We start from the raw sequence: 18,819 nt of genomic DNA, 5'->3' as shown, positions 1-18,819 counted from the left end.
CCTAATGCAGCAAGTGTATACATAATAAATGGACGGTGATTTGCAGGGAAACCCAAACCACCAAGCCTTTAAAATAGACAATAATAATAATAAACATCACAAGAGAATTTATGTTACGTTAATTACAAGAAAGCAGGAATAGGGAGTAAAAACTGGCCAAGCTGTCCACGCTCATTATGCAACTCTCGGTTTACCCATTTACTGCCAGTGTCGGGCTTCACCTTAATTACACGTGCATACACACACACTGTGGGATTCACAATTAAGCTGAATCAGGATGCAGGGCTCGGTGGAGGAGGACGTGTGCCAAACAAAACAGCACACGATGGAAGAAGGAAAAAAGAAGACAAGCTGGAACATGAACTGATTGGGTCTGAACAGCAAGGTCCGGAGGCCACATTATCCCTCAGCATGTCCCTGTTTCATACACACACATACCCAAGAATATGAAAGGCAGACCCAGCCGCGCACTCCTCTGTTAATTCCCTAATTATTGTTGTCACTATATTATGATTTTAATTACTGTTTGTTCAATGATGGTCTCCCGCCTCGCGATGAATCTCCTTGACTACAGCGGTTGGAACTGTGACTTCAGAGCAAAAGTGTCAATAATCATGGTGGAGGGTGTATTTTTAAATCCTTATGCTCCTTTCATTTTCCAATCGGTTCCCAGGTGCTGCGTCACAGCCACCTGGAGTTATTTGACTGTTTTGGATTAAATTCAGCAACCACATCTCAATGCATGGCGTTCACTGTGACAGCTTTCCTCTTGCAGGTGGTGGACACTTGCAAGAATTAAGTAAATAACAGAAAGAAATTGGATTGTAGCACTGCGCCTTGTGTGAAGGCCAAGTGTGTCACATCTTATAGTAAGAAAGTACATAAATAATGTGAATGTTAGTGCATGTTTTCTCATACCCCATTTGATCCCACATCCTTATTATACCAGGCGTGATTTAAGAGAAGGAAACTCCAACACATCAATGTTTTGGGTTAAAGTAGGAACGTGGTGGCACAACATTGGCGCTCCTTTATCCATGCCCTGCTTTTTATGCACATATAAATTTCTTTTATAAGCAGACATTTATTTATTTATTTATTTATTTATTTATTCATTTATTTATTTATTTAGTGACTCCTTCGAACTAAGACATGCAAATGTGTTAGTGATTCCATTACATGTCAACGCTTGGATTTAAATATTACGCATTGGGCTTTTTAGTTATGAGCCCCAGCAGCACCATTTCTCAAACTGAACACGGGTTGGGGTTTTTTTTTCATTCTTTTTTGCTGGATGACTGGTGGGGACAGGGACATACGTACAATTTAATATCCAAAGAACTAAACAGATTTAGTTGGAACATTCAATATCTTTGTAGTTAGCAGAATTGCATTTGGTGACGTGGGCCAGTAAGGGGTGAGGAATGAGGTGTGTGTGTGTGTGTGTGTGTGTGTGTGTGTGCGTGTGTGTGTGTGTGTGTGTGTGTGTGTGTGTGTGTGTCGGGGAGGTGGTGTCACAGGTGTCAAATCAGACGCTTTGCTGGTACCAGGACGGAGCTGTTGAAAGCTCAGAGGTAAAACTTTAATGATTCCCATCCTTCAGTGTTTCCGCCATCACCTCATTTTCTCTTCCCTAATGAGCTCAGCCAATCACTGATCTGGATCCATTCCACCTCTGAGAACTTGATAACAAGGCAGTTTGGTCAGGGACGCGGCACGGTGGGGAGAGTCAAAATGCATTGTGTCGGGGCGTCTCATCTTTTTATACGGCTGGTGCAAGACTAAAGACTTATCCTCTTTGAGAATGGCTGATCTGACCGTCCACCTCCTGTCCATCAGAATCGTAGTTTCCTGTCTTGGCATATTTGGGAATGTGTTTCTTATTGTTGGCATCATTCAAACCAAGTTGACCCGCCTGAAATCCTTTGAGTTGCTTCTTTTGGAGCTGGCCGCAGCTAACCTGGAGGAAATCTTCATCGTCAACATCTACGACATGGTCATACTCCAGACTTCCTTCTTGAGCCGCGACGTCTGGTCGTGCCGAGTGTTCAAGTTCCTGACTGTCTTTGGTGAGGTCACCAGCATCCTCTTCACCGTCCTGATCAGCATCTTCCGCTACCAGAAAGTGAGGGATGCAGGCAAGAGGGTCAATCTCCCGATCTACCTGGACAGCATCAGGTCGCTGTGGATGGTGAGCGGGGCTTGCATTGCGTTCGCTCTTTTGCTCAGCGTCCCCATTTTTGCCATACACCTCGCAGACGACTTCATCAGCAACGGTACCAGCTGTCCTCCAGACTTCTTTCAGTGCAATAAAAATAATTGCCCCTTATTCAGGGGTCTTTACAAGTACCTTTTCATCCTGTGGTGCAACCTGCTGCCTCTGATCATCGTCACAGTAACCGGCTGCCTCATCATCGCCGTGCTGCTGAGGCAGAGGAGGACGCTGACGCCAGGGGTGAGCGTGCCAGGACAGTTCAGGGCAAAGAGCAAAAGTCTGCGTTTCCAGCGAAGCACGGTGGCCGTGTTGACTGCCATGGCGTTGTTTCAGGTGGACTGGACGCTCTACCTGATCTTTCATCTGACTGTCAGCCCTGAAGACTTTCCTTTATGGGGAGAAATTGAATTTTTTATCTCAACTTCTTACACATCTATTAGTCCTTATGTCTACGGGATTGGAAATAACCTGTTTACTTTTAAGAACTTTATGAAGAAGTAATTATGCTTATTTTCAGGGCCAGGCTTGTGTATAAAGAGATGTGTACTTTACTATAAATGAGTGTAGAATGTGTGTTTGTGTGCCCACGCTGTAGATTTAAGAGGTAGTTGACATTATGTATGGTCCGGGCAAATTCATGCCATGTAGCCTCCTGTTCTCTGAACATGCTGCTCCTGTTGATAATCATTTGGAGATAACAAGGAAATATTTTATCAGTTAGTCTCTGTCTGTACAAGCCCCTGTGTTTTCACCATCTTGAAGAAAAAGATAGATTTTATTTATCCAAAGGGTATTAACCTTGAGAGCTTAAATTCATTTCTGCATGTTTTATTTTATTTCCACGGAGATACAGCACACACAATAGCAGGGTTACGAGTTGTTGTTGTTTTTTTTCACCAGTTGGTTCCGCGGCAGCTCGCGCGTCTTTGAGCAAAAATAACTGCGATTTTCTAAATTAAACGTATTAGGTCGGGATGCGTGCACGTGTCGACCCAATACGGCTGCAAGTGGAAGCACGATGGAGAAAAGCCGCGTAGGGACATTTCGCAGTTGATCTCTCCACGAGGAAGATGAGTGTTTGTCGGCTCCAGTCCCACTTCCTCCTCCCGGTCAGGCAGGCCACGCCCCGTTGGCTTTCCACTCCAGCGAGTGAGGCGTCCCAGAAGCCTCGGTGTTGCTCAGGAAGTCGATCAGTTCTCTGTTGCGTTAACCACGGCATGAAGCCCTGCCAGTGAAGTAAATTTAGAACAAAACAAATGAAAAATACAAAATAGAAAAATGACTATGCGATTGGATACATTGCATTAAAATTAAGTTGTTTATAATGCATTTTTGTAAGGCAACTCAAAAATGGAAATAAAAAGGAATATCAATTGGATCATTTTTAGTGCTTTGATTGCTTGTTATTTAAGTCTTCAACAAGTGCTGCCCATCATGCATGAATTTGTTTACAGTTCTTAATGCATTTATTTATTTTTTTTCCACTGCAGGGCTGAGAATGTTTATTATGCACAATCAAACCAACAATAATAATCTGACGTTTGGCATCACTACTGACCTGCACAGCTGAGGCCATAATAACGAGTACTAGTTATACATCCTTGCAAAATTGGTGAAACAGTCACACTGAAAACGGTATTAAAGACCCAAGAAGAAATCTTCCCACACTTGTCATGCTAAGAATTCGTGTCCAAAAGGTGTAAATAAAATGTTGCTTTAGCACCTTTTACGGCAGTGTGAAAATTATTTGGTGAAGTTTTTATTATCATTTGATGAAGGCTAAGATTTTCGCCACCCTTTTTTCAACAGGGTCAACCACAGCATTGCGTCGTTGTGTTTCGCCCTTGCCATGAAATCATCCTTTCACTCATTTTTCAGTCAATTTTGATGGGAAGTTTCTAGTGTGTAACCAAAACATTGAGGAAAAAATAATAACAGTGACAAGGGTCGGGCTCAAATGTCGCTTTTGTGTGCGACACCATTACAAAACACATGGCCGGTAAAATCCTCCGGTGGACGCAGCCTGCGGATTGGCTACTGGCACCCGACCCGCCATGGCGAATGAGTGACGTCACAGCCCCGAGAGCACGGATGTGTGTTGTTAATGTACGTGTGTCTTCTCTGTATGTGTGTGTGTGAGTAAGAGAGAGAGAGAGAGGTGGGGGGGTGTGCGGTGCAGAAGACAGTGACCGTCCTCAGGAACGGTGACGATGGGAAACGCGACCGACTGAAGGAGGACTAAAGCCGCGGAGGGAAGGAGAGCGGAGCGGAACAACTGGAAGAGAGGAAAAGAAAAAGGAGGAAAAAAAAGAAAGTAAGTGCCGGCCGGAGCGTGCTGAGCTCGGCGCAGCGCACGTGGAGGCTCTTTTTTTTCTCTCTCTCTCGCGCAAACTTGCTGGGAGTTTGTCAGCGGCGGTTGGACTCGTCTCGAGGTGGGAGTCGACTGTTTGTTTTCACCCCTTCTTCCGCTCTCCAAATGAAACTACCCGTGAGATGAGTGGAAGAGGTTGGTAGGACAACCCCCCCCCCCCCCCCACCATCGCCTCACCCTCAACAAACCGTCGCGGTTCTCTCCCCCGCGGGCCGCCCGGGAATCACGCGCCACACGGAGCAGGCAGTTCTCGTGTGTTTTGTGTGCATGCGCCTTGGCGTTCGCGCTGTTCGCGGCGTGAGCGTGCATGCACCGCTCGACTCGACTCGCCTCGGTGGAAGCGAGCGAGCGAGCGAGCACACACAGTTGGCGTGGCCGTCGGCCTCCATTTGCCAGCTCTTGTTTACGTTCGAGGAACTCGTCGAGGCCCGCCGAGCGACGTCGACGACGCGCAACAGTTGATTTGGCGAGGTCAGTATTCCTCCGCTACCGCCGCCGGATGTTTGGTCGCCGTCGTAAGGTGAGGCGGTCGGTGAAACCTGCAACTTTTGTGTGTGTGTGTGTGCGCGTGTGTGTCCCACCAGCAGCACCAAGTTAGAGCGAGCGCTGGAGCTGACGCTCCCACCACCACCTCCTCCTCCACCCTCTCTTCCTCCTCCTCCGCCGTGTGCGATTAAGGCAGAGATGTTGCCGAACAACGATCATTTATTTATTATTTAGCTTTGCTTTGATATTTTAACGAGGGCCCGGCGGTTATTAGGAACGCGTAGAGCGTTTGTGAAACGTGGTCCAGGCACGTTTGGGTGGGGGGGGGGTCGAGTAACACCTTTTTTTTTTTTTTTTTTTTTCCCCCTGTATTGAGCTGCTGTGTTGGTGTGACTGTGGAGGGAGGGGGAAGGTAGATTGCACGCACACAGGTAATGTTTCGTCTTTTCGCCCGAGTGTGTGTTGTAGCGAGTTTCCTCCGACGGAAGTGGATTTTATTGGTGGAACCAAAGTGCAAACGCTTTGTTAAATGTGTAGTTTAAACATTAGTTTCGGCCTTGTTAGCCACGTATCCTAGCTGGTTGCTATCATCGACCACACCAGTGGGGTCACAGCCAGCAAGATGAACCAACACCACCACCACCACCACCACTTTGCACTCGTTGATAATGCATTTAAAGGTCCAATTTGCAATTGGTTTTAGGGTTGAATGGAATACAATTTCATGATACATATGTAAGTGATCAATTAGTTTGAGAAAGTTGTTTGGCCTTCTCTCTTTGCATCAAGGCTCCACCTGTAGGAGGGCGGCCATATTGTGACACAACATATCTAAAGTAAGCTCATCCTCTTGATTCGCTCAGGATTTCAACGTTAGCATCAGAGGTGGCATCAGAAAGATTTGTGATGAAGTGAGATGTCACAAAACCGATGCAGACACCAACATTACTTATAAGATGCAATGTTTCACGCGTTGGACCTTTACACTAACGGGAATATATTCAATTTCGTTTTAATATTTCTGTGCCTTTTGTCGGTCAGATTTACTTGTATTCACACAATTTTACATTGGACATTTTTTGTGTTTAATCATTCAGTTTTGTTGATATTAATGGTGATATTAATGTTTGTTTCCAGTATTTTTATTTGCAGTTAAATATCTCTTAGGTTAGAGGTCGGTTGACATGAAAAAAAAAACTTGTTATATTGCTTTATAACTTGTGTAATAATACCTACGATCCATCTTTTTCCTCACGTGCTGAATGAAGTTGGACGTCAGCTGTCCGAGATGCCTGCCACTGAACCATCAATCCTGGAGAGCGGCCAGACGTTGCACGACGGGAAAGGGAATATCTCCGTCGATGTCCATTCCACTACTGGGCTTCCATCACATCCTCCTGTTCTGACTGTTGCAAAACCTGACTCAATGATCAAGACGGAGATGGAGATAAACGTTGTGTCCGTGACAAGTTGTGACAGCGAGTTGGCGCTGTCGTCACCTGCGGAAGCAAGCCCAGCCAAGCCTGCGCTGGAATCGGCCTGTGCCTTGGATGGCTCTTCTGGACGGAGCCCAGCTACCTCATGCATAGCATCTGCGTCGGAATCGTTGGTGTGCGCAGGGCCAGACTTTGTCAGCAAGACGGAACCAACACCTTTTGGCAGCGCGCAGCTGAACGCAGATGTCCCTGCAACACTCACTTTCCAAGGTGTTTCTGTAACACTGGAAAACAATAGCTTGTGGAAGCAGTTCCACAAATACGGGACTGAAATGATTCTTACTAAGCAAGGTCGCCGTATGTTCCCGTACTGCCGCTATCGCCTTTCTGGCCTAGACCCGACGCAACAGTACAGTCTGGTCTTGTCTATAGTTCCAGCCGATAACTTAAAGTACCGCTTCAACACACCCAGGTGGGAGGTTAATGGGCTCGCGGAACACAAGAACAACACTCTGATCCGGGCATTTTGCCACCACAACTCTCCCCGCTGCGGCTCGGCTTGGATGGCCAGCACGGTGTCCTTCTTCAAACTCAAACTGACCAACAACCCCAGCGATGAAGACGGCCACATCATCCTGAACTCCTTTCATCGCTATATTCCTCGAGTACACGTGATACCCGTGCCCAAGGGGGTCAGTCCGACACCTGAGCAACCCATTCTTATTGGGCCAAATTGCCTGACGTTCACTTTTCCTCAGACCGAATTCATGGGGGTGACAACGTACCAGAACTTTTGGATCACCAAATTGAAGATTGATCATAATCCGTTTGCGAAAAGCTTCAGGGAGGATGGGAATAACTCTCGCCTGATCAGGCTCAACAAATCAACCACAGAGCTGGACACAGTAGAACCTCAAGATGACAAAGAGGCTTTAAAACCTGATGAACTTACCAACGTCAGAGAGGAGACTTTGGATTCAAGGTAAATTTGTTTTTTATTTTTTTTAAAGCATGTTTCAGATCTGGCTGCACCACACCACACTGACTGATTTATAACTTTTTTCTATGATGCTAATTTCTCAGATGCAGTACAAGATGTATTTTATGAGATACATTTGACCTATTTTGCACACCACCCCATTGAGATTTGCAGTAGTGAGAATTAAGGTACTTATTGGAATTAAAGGTAGTCCTGTAAGAATAACCCCACATTAACACATTCTGATTCTCATATAAATGACAAGTTTTTGTTCTATGTGCTGCTGTGTAAGCTGAAAAGTTGAATATCTGTTCACTTTTAAGACAGTTTTTTGGGGTTGTATTTTATCCTTTCTAATAGTTCAGACTCGACTAGATTTAGTAATAACATATGAGAATAACAGCCACTCACTCCGCTTTCACAAAATCAGTAATTTCATAACTGTCCTCCAGCCTTCCCCATCCCCAGAATGCGGAATGTCCTTCACTTCTATCTCTTCTTCACTTGCTTGCCTCATGTCAGAATGGCCTGCAGCTGCCTTGTTTGCTTCTTACGTGTGAAAGATTCAACAAAATATATTTTTTGCAGGAAATGTAACATGCAGGACCATAAAACGACGGTTTATAAATGCTGTTTCCTGGAGAGATTTAGGACAATAAATTGCACTGATCGGATGACAAAGTTCTGGAACTGGATATAACGTGGAATCTTTAAGAACACTGTAAAATGTACTTTGTCATATGAGAACTCAGAATAATCTTGAGCTTCTATTTTAAGATGAAAGCTTTTGATTACACTAGCAAAAAAGCCAAAAATCTAACAAGTTTGTGGTCGTGAACTGGTAAAAATGTCACTTTTCACCAGTGAAAACTCTGGAATGACCTGCGAGGAACCACAACGTTGCAGCATTTCTCATTTTGATACACATCTCTTTTTCCTCTTTGGTTTTCATTCAGCCGTCAAAAGGCTCACGTTGACCCCGTCACTTCTCCCAGCCACACCAGACTCGTGCTTAAGCCCATCATGTCCACCAAATCCAGTTCAAATGACCTGTACGTGCCCTGTGTGAGAGGCAGCCACGCTCTGGGGGAGCTCGTTCTCGTCGAGGAGAGCGAGAAGGACAGCGTGGAAACAAAGGAGAGCGAGAAGGACGGCGTGGAAACAAAGGAAGCTCGTCCCGTCGGCCTTGCTGGAGGAACCCCCGTCGCCGCGTCGACCCCCGTGGCGAGCTCGACCCCCGAAGCATCTTTGGCAGGATCGTCTCCCAGGTGCGGCAAGAAGAGGAGGAGGGTGAATTCACGCTGGGGAAAGGGCTCCCCTGAGGAAGCCCGGCGTCCGTCGTTGACTCTGGGTGCGCAGCCAGAACTGGATGATGTGGACGGCCTGGTCTTTGCCTCGTTTGACTCCAAGGTAAATAACTGCTATGACTGATTCACACACAACTGCGAGTCGACTTACATTTATTTGTTTGATTTTCTGTTCTGACAGATTATAACATTTTCTTTCTTCTGATTTCTGATTCTGATTGCACACTTTTTGCATGCAGTGTGTTGTTATGGTAAGTAACTGTTTTGTTTTTTTTACTTTGTGGCGCAGGAAGCCCTGGAAGTGCAGGATGGGGACAAACGTGCAATAAACTCATCACCACCATCACCAGTTTCCACAGTGACCAACATTAAAACAGAGCAAACAAGTAAGCCCTGTGAACACATTTTATATGGTAATATTCTTTAAAAGTATTTTCCTCATAGGAGGAAAAAATGTATCATGGGATATGTAGAAAACGTTTTTCTAGCACCAGACAGTTGCTGCTATTTAGAAGTAATTTAGAGTTATGTTATTCTTCTGAATACACGAACGCTGGGAAATCAACACATGAATAAGGTTTGTTAGTATAGTTTCAAATTCGGCAGGCCGGATGAAAACGGGCCACATATGGCCCCCGGGCCGTAGTTTTTTCCGTGCCTGCCTTTAATTATTATTTATGTGTCTCAGCTGAGGTTGATCCTGAGACTGATGAGGAGAAGTTGGTTCGCTTTGAGTCATGTCTACTGCAGTACCTCCCTGACATGAAATACAGACAGGTCATCCATCCTGTGCTGCAGGAAGGTCAGTTCACAACAGTCGCACATCAACAACCCATGCAACATTACGTAGTGTCCATCATTTTTCTGAAAGTTGGCGGGGGGTTTTTTTCTCCCCACTTTCTGGTCTAGTGGGGTTGAAGCTGAGCTCGGTCGACCCAACACAGTCCATCGACCTGCAGTACCTAGGGGTCCCTCTGCCTCTTCCGGCCCCTGTCAAACAAGAGCATCAGGCCACCACAACGCGTATGTTTCACTCAGTTTTGACAATGATATTGTGATAAAAACACACATGATATTCAAAAGAGTTTGCAATTTGTGTCAAAGGACACTCGCTTGTTAGTGCGGTGCCTTGAGGTTAGACCAGTTTAAAAAGTCTGCAGCAGGCCAAAGTCTAGCTTCCCCCGTAAAAGCAGCTGCGGTAGCCAGTTCAATCATTTACCTTCGAGGGAAGTCGAGCTGTCGGGCACATTTTGACAACATAAAGTGTGTGCTTTGTGTGTTTATTTCATGATATTTGGATCGAAGACTTGCAGATATTCAACAGTTCATCCTGATTTAATATCTATTCAATGCTTGTAATATCTATTCAATGCATGGTCAAAGAAAATGAACTTTGTTACTGTAAGGGTTCCCTTTTTAGAGGAGTGAAGGTTTTAATGTGTTTGACTTTCTTAATTATTGCATAATATAACGTTTAGGGGCATATAAAGATTACAATAACAACGTGACATTATTAAAAAACAGTCTAAAATCCCTCAGCGAGTGAAAAGCATGCATAGCTTTTATTTTTGCTCTGCTGTTTAACAATAGAAATGCATTTCTTTTTTGCAAAGAAAATTAAATGGCAGGGCGTGCGGGGCAAAAACAATTTCCTAGTCTGATGAAGCTTTAAAGTGTATTGTCTGCATGTTAGTAAAGCCTGGCTTTTTCCTCGTAGACAAGAGATTGTCCTTCATCTCTCGGACTGGAAAAACGAGTGACATGACCAAATTAAAGGGATGGAAAAACAAATTGGTCCGAAGAACAGAAGCATCTTCGTCGAGCTGTGACGGTATAGTTACCCTTTTTTTATTTATTTATTTATTTATTTTTTAATCTTTCTCATATGGCTTAGTGGAATTAAAGTGGTTATTCTAATCAAAGGTCAAACCAAACTGAATGTACTTCCGTCATTATCCCACGCTGATGGCCCTCATTCTCACTCTGTGGCAGGGACGGCAAAGAACCTGTCTGCTTTCTGCAGCAACAGTTTGGACGAGTACTTGGAGAGCGAAGGCCAGATGATCTGCGAGCGGGCCGCGGCCTTCTCCACACGCCCTGAAGATCCTGTCGTCTACCAGCTGCCTGCAAAAAGCTCCAGCTACGTCAGGACCCTGGACAGTGTCCTCAAGCAGCGGAACTCTGCGCCCAAAGGCCGGGCGGTGGCCAGCAAGCCTTGCCCGTTGTCTTACAAAGTCCCCCAGAGCTCGGCCGCCGCTCAGCTTAGCCCGACCGCGCAAGGAGGAGTTCAGACCGGGCAGTGTTCCGTCAAGACTGGTTCGGTTCTACAAGGGTAAGAGTTTGTTTGTGAGTCGCCCTGGCTTTTTAAAGGTTGATTGTACTACACACACACAGTACAATAACCTATTTTGTGCTTCTTCAGATCTCCCACACAACAGCCGGGCTCCAGCCAGAATAAGTCGAGCATCAAGTTCATGTACAAGATGACGACGATGGAAAAGGGAGCCGTCAACAACGGTTTGAACAGAGTGCAGCTCACCCAGGACAGGGTGGAGGTGGCGCTGTCTGTCATTCTGACAAAAGAGGTACGCCGTAAACTGCTGCAGGACTGACCAGCAGGATTCTGCAGCCACCACATTTTTTTTTGTTAGTAAAAACTTCTTCTCTTTTTCTTAAAAACAGATGCAGGCCGATTCGGTCCTGAAAGTCCCCGCGTTCCCCGAGGGTAAGGCTCAGGGGCCCGAATGTGGTGGGGATTCTTGCAAGCTTGGATGCATCTGCTCCAGCCTCCACGGCCCCGTGAAAGCCACGCTCCACTGTCGGCGTCCAGAATGCATGTTTGGTTGTACCTGCTTCAAGCGCAAGATCATGAAGCAGCTGAGCCCCGGAGAGTCCGAACCAGAGATCCAGCCTGTTTACTGTAAGATCAGGCTGTTTTGGGCATCACAACTGTCTCTCCATTGACATTTCCTCTTCTGTTTTTTATTTATTTATTTATTTTTTATTACATTTGTGCTCAGTTTGCTCATTAATCTCCTTAACCTTAATAAGACAAATGTATTCTTTCAGCAGCTGTGTCGAATATGGAACACACAGTCCAGCCCCAGCCGGGCTCCCATGTGAATAAACTATGGAAACGCACTATGGTGGACAGGGATCCAGAACCCCTCTACTCTCCACTACAAATAGCTGCACACTCTTCGACTCCGATGTTTGTATTACGCAACAATCAGGTAAAATATGATCTTTGTCTTATTCTGACTTTTTTTTTTTTTTTTTTTTTTTCAATGTTTGACTGAAATGAAAACTGCACCCATTTCACTCGCCACTCTATTAGTGCCTGTGCCCAAGTATTTTTTTTTTCTAAACAGAAGAAACAACTGTTACATCCTAGCTTCAATCTTAAAATTGTGTCGCAGATTCCTGAGGAGGACAAAGACCCAGTGTACAAATACTTTGAGAGTATGATGACATGTGCACGAGTCCGAGAGTTCAACGCCAAACCTCCTCAAGTCCCCATCCTGCCAGAGATCTTCAACACTCCGACGACATCCACCGCAAAGGAGAAGAAACCTGCTGAAGACAAGCCAAAAATATATTTCAGAACTTTATACAATCATGCTAAAGAAGGTAGATAACAGTCTAATAATTATAGTTAAAACCAGGTTAAGACATTTGTTTGCTTTGTTTTTTTCCCTGCTCATCTTTTACAATTAATTAATTAATTATTATGCTATCCTGTCCCACCTCCAAGGCACGAAGGCTGAGGGGACGGAGTCCAAAGTGAGACGGCAAATTGAGATCCAGTCAATCTGCGAGTGGGACAAGGACCGCAAACGGGTCATCGAAACACTGTGTCGACGTATGAGTCAAGGGAAACTCACCAAGTTTTTTTGGATTGGACCGTACTTGGTCCGCCCACTCGCCAAGATCTCCATAGAAAAGCCGAGTGGCTCCGTGATTACTTACAGGGTAGGTCCCAACGATGGTAACGTGACATCCATTGCCTTGCGCTGTGATCTCATGCTTGTATTCATTCAAATTGTAAATATCCAACAATCTTGTCCAAATTTGGATATTTCTTTTTATAAATTTGTAATGCAGGTAATGTCATACCACTGTTTTTACCACAGCGCTTTCAATAATGTTTCTGTCATAAATTTTCACCAAATTATTAACCAAACCAAATGTTGTATTGTGAATCACATCAAAATATTCTCCTCTGTTTTAGACATTGTGATAAATATTGTATTGTGTCTCAGCTGTAGTAATAGTGATTGACTGAACTTGATTATTAAGATAGGAGTCTATCATGTCATACTGAGTAATATTGTACTATGGCTTAGATATGTAATTACTATTTGATTGTACTGTGGGGCCACTTGCACTCTTCGCTATATGATTAACAACCTGTCGCCGATGGACTGACTCTCTTCCCTGCACCTCCCTCAAGGTATGCATCAGCAAACCGGCAAATGGTGAAGAAGACGAAGATGAACTTGAATTTGAGGAGGAGATGGGGGAGGAAGAGGAGCACGGTGAAACTGACAGGCCTGCGACGCAGGTTCTGGCCACTCCGTTCCTCGGCAGAGTGTTACCGGCCGGCACGCTGAGAGGCAAGCCGAAGCCAGTCGGCACCAAAGCCAGTGGGCTCGTAGAGGTCAGAGAGTCGAGCTCTTGCTTTTTAGACAAAACACTTTTAAGTGTGCTGTCGTCTTGAGTGTAATCTCTGTATTTGGGGGCTCTTCTTCACAGGTCAATGGTAAATCTTACAATCAGGCCAGACTGTTGCTGGGGAGCATGGGCTCCCTCCACCCAGCCAACCGCCTGGCGGGCTACATCACCGGCCGGCTGCGGGTGCCCACCAGCGTTTCTCTGAAAGTGTCTCAAAAAATAGGCCTGACTGACAAGATCAAGCCTGACGACGAACTGCGCATTAAGGTGGCCGGCACAGTGGTCCCTCCGACCGTGACCGCACGGAAAACCGCCGATCTGAGGGCGTCGACGCAGCCGCCAGGTAAAAAAAAAAAAATACTTCCTCTAATACACACACACACACACACACAAAAGTATGTGGCTGTGCTTCCATTTGCCTTGCTAATGGAGGACATAATCAACTCGAGAATGCTCCAAAAACCGAATCACCAACCATCCTCGCCACTCCACACAGAGCTGCTGGAGTTTTAAGATGACGAGACCAAAATTTCCGGTCTTGTGAGCGTCATAAAGAAGAGGGTCAAGGGAAACTGGTTTCTAGTCTAGCATTCACAAAGCTCTGCTCAAGCCATCTAGTTTTTCTTTCCAGCTTTATGCGTGTCGTAAACATAGTTTTCATATCAGTGACAAGCATGAGTTTATCACGTAAAGCACGGTCACTCAGCCACATGTGGCTCGTGAAGCTTTCAATGGTGGCTTGCACGGTCGTTAATGACAAAATATAACAGCCAATACGTTTGAAAAATGTGCTAAATAAACATTCAATAAACACTACACGACAAAAACACAAACGTCTGCATTGTTTTCCTCCTTTCGCCTCAATTTATGTTGGCATTGTTTGCAACTAGGGATGTTAACAGTTTATTGATTAATTCTCAATGAAGGATTTAATCGATTAAATCTAAGTAGTTGCAATTAAATTATTTATTTTTTTTACATGGGTAGTTATTATCATAATCGTGTAGTGGTAGGAAAGAGCATCTCGCCACCTATTTCTACATTTAGAAATGCTCATAATACCTCAATTGTGAGGATCACTGTTGTAAAGGTTACATAACGATCTCATAAAATTATGTTTCTGGATCCTTTAAGACCTGAATATATATTCAGACATATTGTCCGTATTTTACATCAGCTGTAAAGATACATGGGTGCAGATAATACACACATAAGTTTGTTTTTTTGGGGGGGGTTCATCACAAGAAGTCATCAGCAAAAAAGGAAATGACTCCTTTATCTGATCCTTTTTTTTCTGTTTTGCCTCTGTAGTTCAAACACATGAGCCAAATCTCCAGAAATCGGCGCCCACGACCCCGGAGTCGCAGGGTTCACAAACCCCCTCGGCGTTGAACTCGTGCCCCGCGGCGGTCCCAGAGCGAAGCAGCTCAGACGGGAACTCCCAGGCAGGCAGCAGCAGCAGCAGCCCGTCTTTTTCTCTCACAGTCTGCCCAACGCTGAAAACCCCCAGCTTCGTGGAACAGAGTGGGACCTACAGGTTCCGGATCTGCCCTCCCACTAAACAGAGCAGCGGCGGCCAGGACCAGCGAGGGATTGTCCTGCCGGGGGGCTTCACCCTCATCCAGCTCCCAAAGCGAGGAGCCGACAGAGCCGCATCGAAGTCTGAGAACGCAGAAAACTTGACCGGCGGAAACGAAGGCGCTCTGTGTGGCGGACCAGTGTTGCCCGGACTCGAAAGCTACATTGGGGCTTGCTTAGGGGACAGAACTGAAGGCTCCGTCAGCCAAGAATCCAACGTGGACTTCAATTTCGAGGGCTCGAGCTCGAGCTCAGCGTCCTTTGACATGGACGAAGACGTAATTGTGAGAACAAATAATTGTTTGTTTTTTTTAAACGTTCAGCAGACAAAACAAAGTTGGGTTACTGTTAATCACCATGTGATATTTTATACAGGATGGGTTTGTGGACATTGAGACCGTGGAAGAAGAAGAGAATGCATCCAGGAACTCACAGTGAGTCCATTACAGTAACTCTGGATTGGGAATGTTAACAATTAATCGATTATCAATTAATCGTCAGTATGCATACTTTCTGCAATTAATCTGTTAAATGTATTGTTTATCTCTAGAACTGGATCTCCAAAATCGAAGCCTGATTCTATGGTACGTTGTCATCCTATATATATATTTTTTTTTTTATAAACTGTTGCAGCCACTCTCTTTCCCCATTGTTGTCAGGGGAGAAAAATCCTTGTATTTACCTTTATTCTCTTACAACTCCTACAGAGTGATCGTTGTTCTTTACAAGACCTGCGGCGAAAGAACCACACTGTGGTGGAAAGACAGCGGCGCAGCGAACAAAAGGGCCTCTTTGACAAACTGGTGAATCTGCTCAACGTTGACCCCAAGACGCCGAGGCTGCACCTCCTCACGATGGTCAGTGTCACGACCTTTGCATTCAACACAACAGTCACGTTGGTGATGAAATTCAGGCAAAGATCAAACCTAAAGTGCCTAACACAAAAAAAGGAAGAAACTGGTGTTAATCCTAACGATGACTCCACATTGTGAATGTTCCTGTCGTTGTCGTTTGCAGGCCTTGAATGAAATCAAAGAACTGGATAACACAGCTAGTTTTCTGGAGGATCAGAAGAAAACGTTGACAAGGTTGCGGTCCAGTTATTTGAAGGAACTCTCCCAGCTGACCGGTGCGTACAACTCATTGACAAGGTCGTCTGATTTATGTGAAATTTTGCTTTGGGAGAAATTCATGTTGATGCAACATTGCATCAGAGCTAGGGGCTGGGCGATTTTGGACAAAAATAAAATCCCCAATTTTTTTTTTCTTTTCTCTGAAAACTCCATTTTTGAGTTCAATTTTTTGGGGTAAAACTACAAAAGACAATGAAAAAAATTAATTTCAACCATTTTATCTTTATTTCTAAAGAAGGGGGACGTGATATTTTAATCTCCGATACCGAGTAAATACTTGCGACATTAGGCTACAACACTTGGTTCAAAGCACGACTGGGTTACCTGGCATTTCTCGTTAAATATGCTACAAAAACGGGACAAGCACCTGCAACCCAAAGCAGACAAATGTGAAAATAGTGCTGAAGTTAAAACACACGGCACTATCAGATTTGACGGTTGTATTTCAGATGCCCCTTTTCATTTATAATCAGCAGTTGGAATGATTCACATCTGAATTTATATATAATTTGTGTTGTAAAAATACCCTCCCACCCTCGTTTATTTTTTTTTAGGGAAGTCAGAGAGTGCGATCAAAACCAAGCTGTTGCAGCTCTACAACAAACAGAAGGCGAATGAGAAGACTCCCTTCTTCAGCAGTCTCCTCAAATCCAGAGCCGCTCTTCTGCATCCTCCCGACCCCAGGTCCTGCGACAAAGCTCCCACCATGCCCCTGTCGGAGCCCAACTTCTTCGGCACCCCAAGCCAGTCTGGCCAGTCCACGGGCGCTCGTGTGAACTTTGTATCGCAGACCATCAAGGTCGAGGCACCTTCTCCGCCCGCAGCGCTTCCGGCCCACTCGTCGGCCGCCGCCGCCGCCGCCTCACCCTCGGACCTCCAGGGGAGCAAGGCGGACGAAGCCGCAGCCCCGGCGCTGTTCACCGTGGTGAAATCGCGAAAGGACAGTGAGCATAAAGGCCCCGCGCTCGTCATCGGGAATGAGTCTGCGGACAAAAAACCACTGGTGGCCTTGGTGCCGAAGCCACACCAGAATGTAACACTTCCGCTCATTCGCTCCAAGACTGGTAGAATCATTCTTCCATCGTCCCTCAAACCTCGTAAGTTAAAGAGTTGATGTATTCATGTTCAACGTTGTGTTTTATTTAATGCATACTGATAAGTTTCCCCCCCGTCCCCACAGTTGGCCAGGGCTACTACACCATCACCTTTCTAAGTCCGAAGCAGAAGGAAGAGGGCGGTGACGATAAACCTTGTAATTTGGACTCCTCGGAGAAAGAAAGCGTCAATCTTTCAAGAACGGATCCCCCTCCAGGCGACGGCCGTGTTGTGGAAGACAACGTTCCCGATCCCGACCACAACGAGGAGCCTTCGGGCCGCAACTCCATCACTGGCGAGCCCTCCTCCTTTCCAGACACGACGTCCGAGCCTCCGTCAGTCGCGGCGGATGCGGAGAGCCGCCCAGCAAAGATTTCGAAAAAGGAGCAGGCGGCTCCGGCTAGCGCAAAACCCCGGCGGGGCCCAGGGAGACCCCCGAAACGCGCACTTGCGGCTGCTCCAGGCAAGCGGGGCAGAGGAAGGCCACGAAAGACACCAAGTGCGCCTCTCAACGACAGGCATCCGGCGGATTCTTCCGATGACGGCGCCACCTGGCATCCCGGGAAATGTACAAGCCCCGATAGAAAAAGCAAACGCGCTCCTGCTAGATCCACCAGGCTGACGGACAGGAACAGCCGTCGACCTTTGACCCGGGCCGCTCTGGGAAAGGACTTCCCGAGTGCTAAAAAACGCTCCTGGATCGACGTGGAGAGGGAGCTGGAGCCCGACACGATTCAGGAGTAGCTGCTGCCCAAAGGGCCACAGCAACATGTTGTGACATCGCTCCAGTTCTAAAAGCTCAGTGCCGCTCTCTGCCGTTGAGGAAGTTGATTGATTGAATGCTTTTTTTTGTATAAAGAAGAGTCATTGATTGACCTATTGAATGTATAGATGAGATAACTCCCACATTGACCTCATAATTTTGTATTTTCAATCAAACTTGATGAATTCTATCATAACTAAAAAAAAAAATTGTGGTTTAGGTTGATACAGAATGTTTAACCTTGTGTAAAAAAAAAAAAGGCCCAGTCAAACTACACACTGCTTTATTAACTTTATATTATGTAAATGTTAACTTATCCTGCTTGATGCATTTTTCTTTTTTAAAGTTCTCATACTAACTCAGTGACAATGAATTCTGGTTGCACTTTATGCTTTCGGTAGAAACCACACATTATGTCTTCCCTTTAGTCTGTGGGGGTATCACTTCAGTAATATGCACATGAAATCTTTATCTTGGCAAAAGAGCTTTGAAAGCAATCAGCCATATTCTTTGAATTTTTTTTTGAATTAGCCACCAATGAATTTATTTACTTTGAGTGATTTCTTTTTTTTCTAACACTTGATACCTGGTTTATGAAGTTCAAAATGTGGGTAAATAAATCTATAAGCCTTTAAAACCTATTTCCAAAAAAAATACATTTCCATTTATTTTGGCATCCAAACTGTTCTTTTAAACATCTCATCCTTGACTTTTGTTGCTTGCCACACACCTCGTACCTTTGTGATGCCTCAGATCATGCAAATGTTGGTGAAATTAAGCCA

At 45.3% G+C, this 18,819-nt stretch overlaps 2 protein-coding genes across 5 annotated transcripts; both read left to right on the top strand.

Annotated features, from left to right (window-relative positions):
• Positions 1 to 1,121: 1,121 nt before the first annotated feature.
• ora6 (olfactory receptor class A related 6) lies at positions 1,122 to 3,942 on the top strand. Its single transcript, XM_076044740.1, has one exon. The coding sequence runs from the start codon at positions 1,805 to 1,807 to the stop codon at positions 2,714 to 2,716; it is 912 nt and encodes a 303-aa protein (XP_075900855.1). The 5' UTR covers positions 1,122 to 1,804; the 3' UTR covers positions 2,717 to 3,942.
• An 83-nt stretch (positions 3,943 to 4,025) lies between these two features.
• On the top strand, positions 4,026 to 18,678 carry mgab (MAX dimerization protein MGA b). 4 transcript variants are annotated; one of them, XM_076044732.1, is made up of 22 exons: positions 4,026 to 5,057; positions 6,341 to 7,490; positions 8,444 to 8,897; positions 9,084 to 9,180; positions 9,483 to 9,596; positions 9,704 to 9,817; positions 10,512 to 10,625; positions 10,787 to 11,126; positions 11,217 to 11,379; positions 11,477 to 11,714; positions 11,864 to 12,027; positions 12,214 to 12,424; positions 12,549 to 12,766; positions 13,248 to 13,454; positions 13,550 to 13,811; positions 14,780 to 15,330; positions 15,422 to 15,480; positions 15,597 to 15,630; positions 15,754 to 15,903; positions 16,064 to 16,175; positions 16,734 to 17,276; positions 17,360 to 18,678. In XM_076044732.1, exons 2-22 carry the CDS (start codon positions 6,361 to 6,363, stop codon positions 18,016 to 18,018), a joined length of 5,934 nt encoding a protein of 1,977 aa, XP_075900847.1. In that variant the 5' UTR covers positions 4,026 to 5,057; positions 6,341 to 6,360; the 3' UTR covers positions 18,019 to 18,678. The 4 variants fall into 4 exon arrangements, with proteins under 4 accessions (XP_075900847.1, XP_075900848.1, XP_075900850.1 ...); XM_076044733.1 differs by having other exon boundaries at positions 4,026 to 5,106; XM_076044735.1 differs by having other exon boundaries at positions 4,027 to 5,057; positions 11,867 to 12,027.
• Positions 18,679 to 18,819: the final 141 nt, after the last annotated feature.

The sequence above is a fragment of the Nelusetta ayraudi genome, unplaced genomic scaffold (assembly GCF_046127955.1).
Source record: "Nelusetta ayraudi isolate G7.1 ecotype Tasmania unplaced genomic scaffold, CSIRO-AGI_Nayr_v1 ptg000082l, whole genome shotgun sequence".
Classification (NCBI taxonomy): domain Eukaryota; kingdom Metazoa; phylum Chordata; class Actinopteri; order Tetraodontiformes; family Monacanthidae; genus Nelusetta; species Nelusetta ayraudi.
The sequence above is the reverse complement of the archived record's forward strand: the minus strand, read 5'-3'. Positions and strand labels throughout refer to the sequence as shown.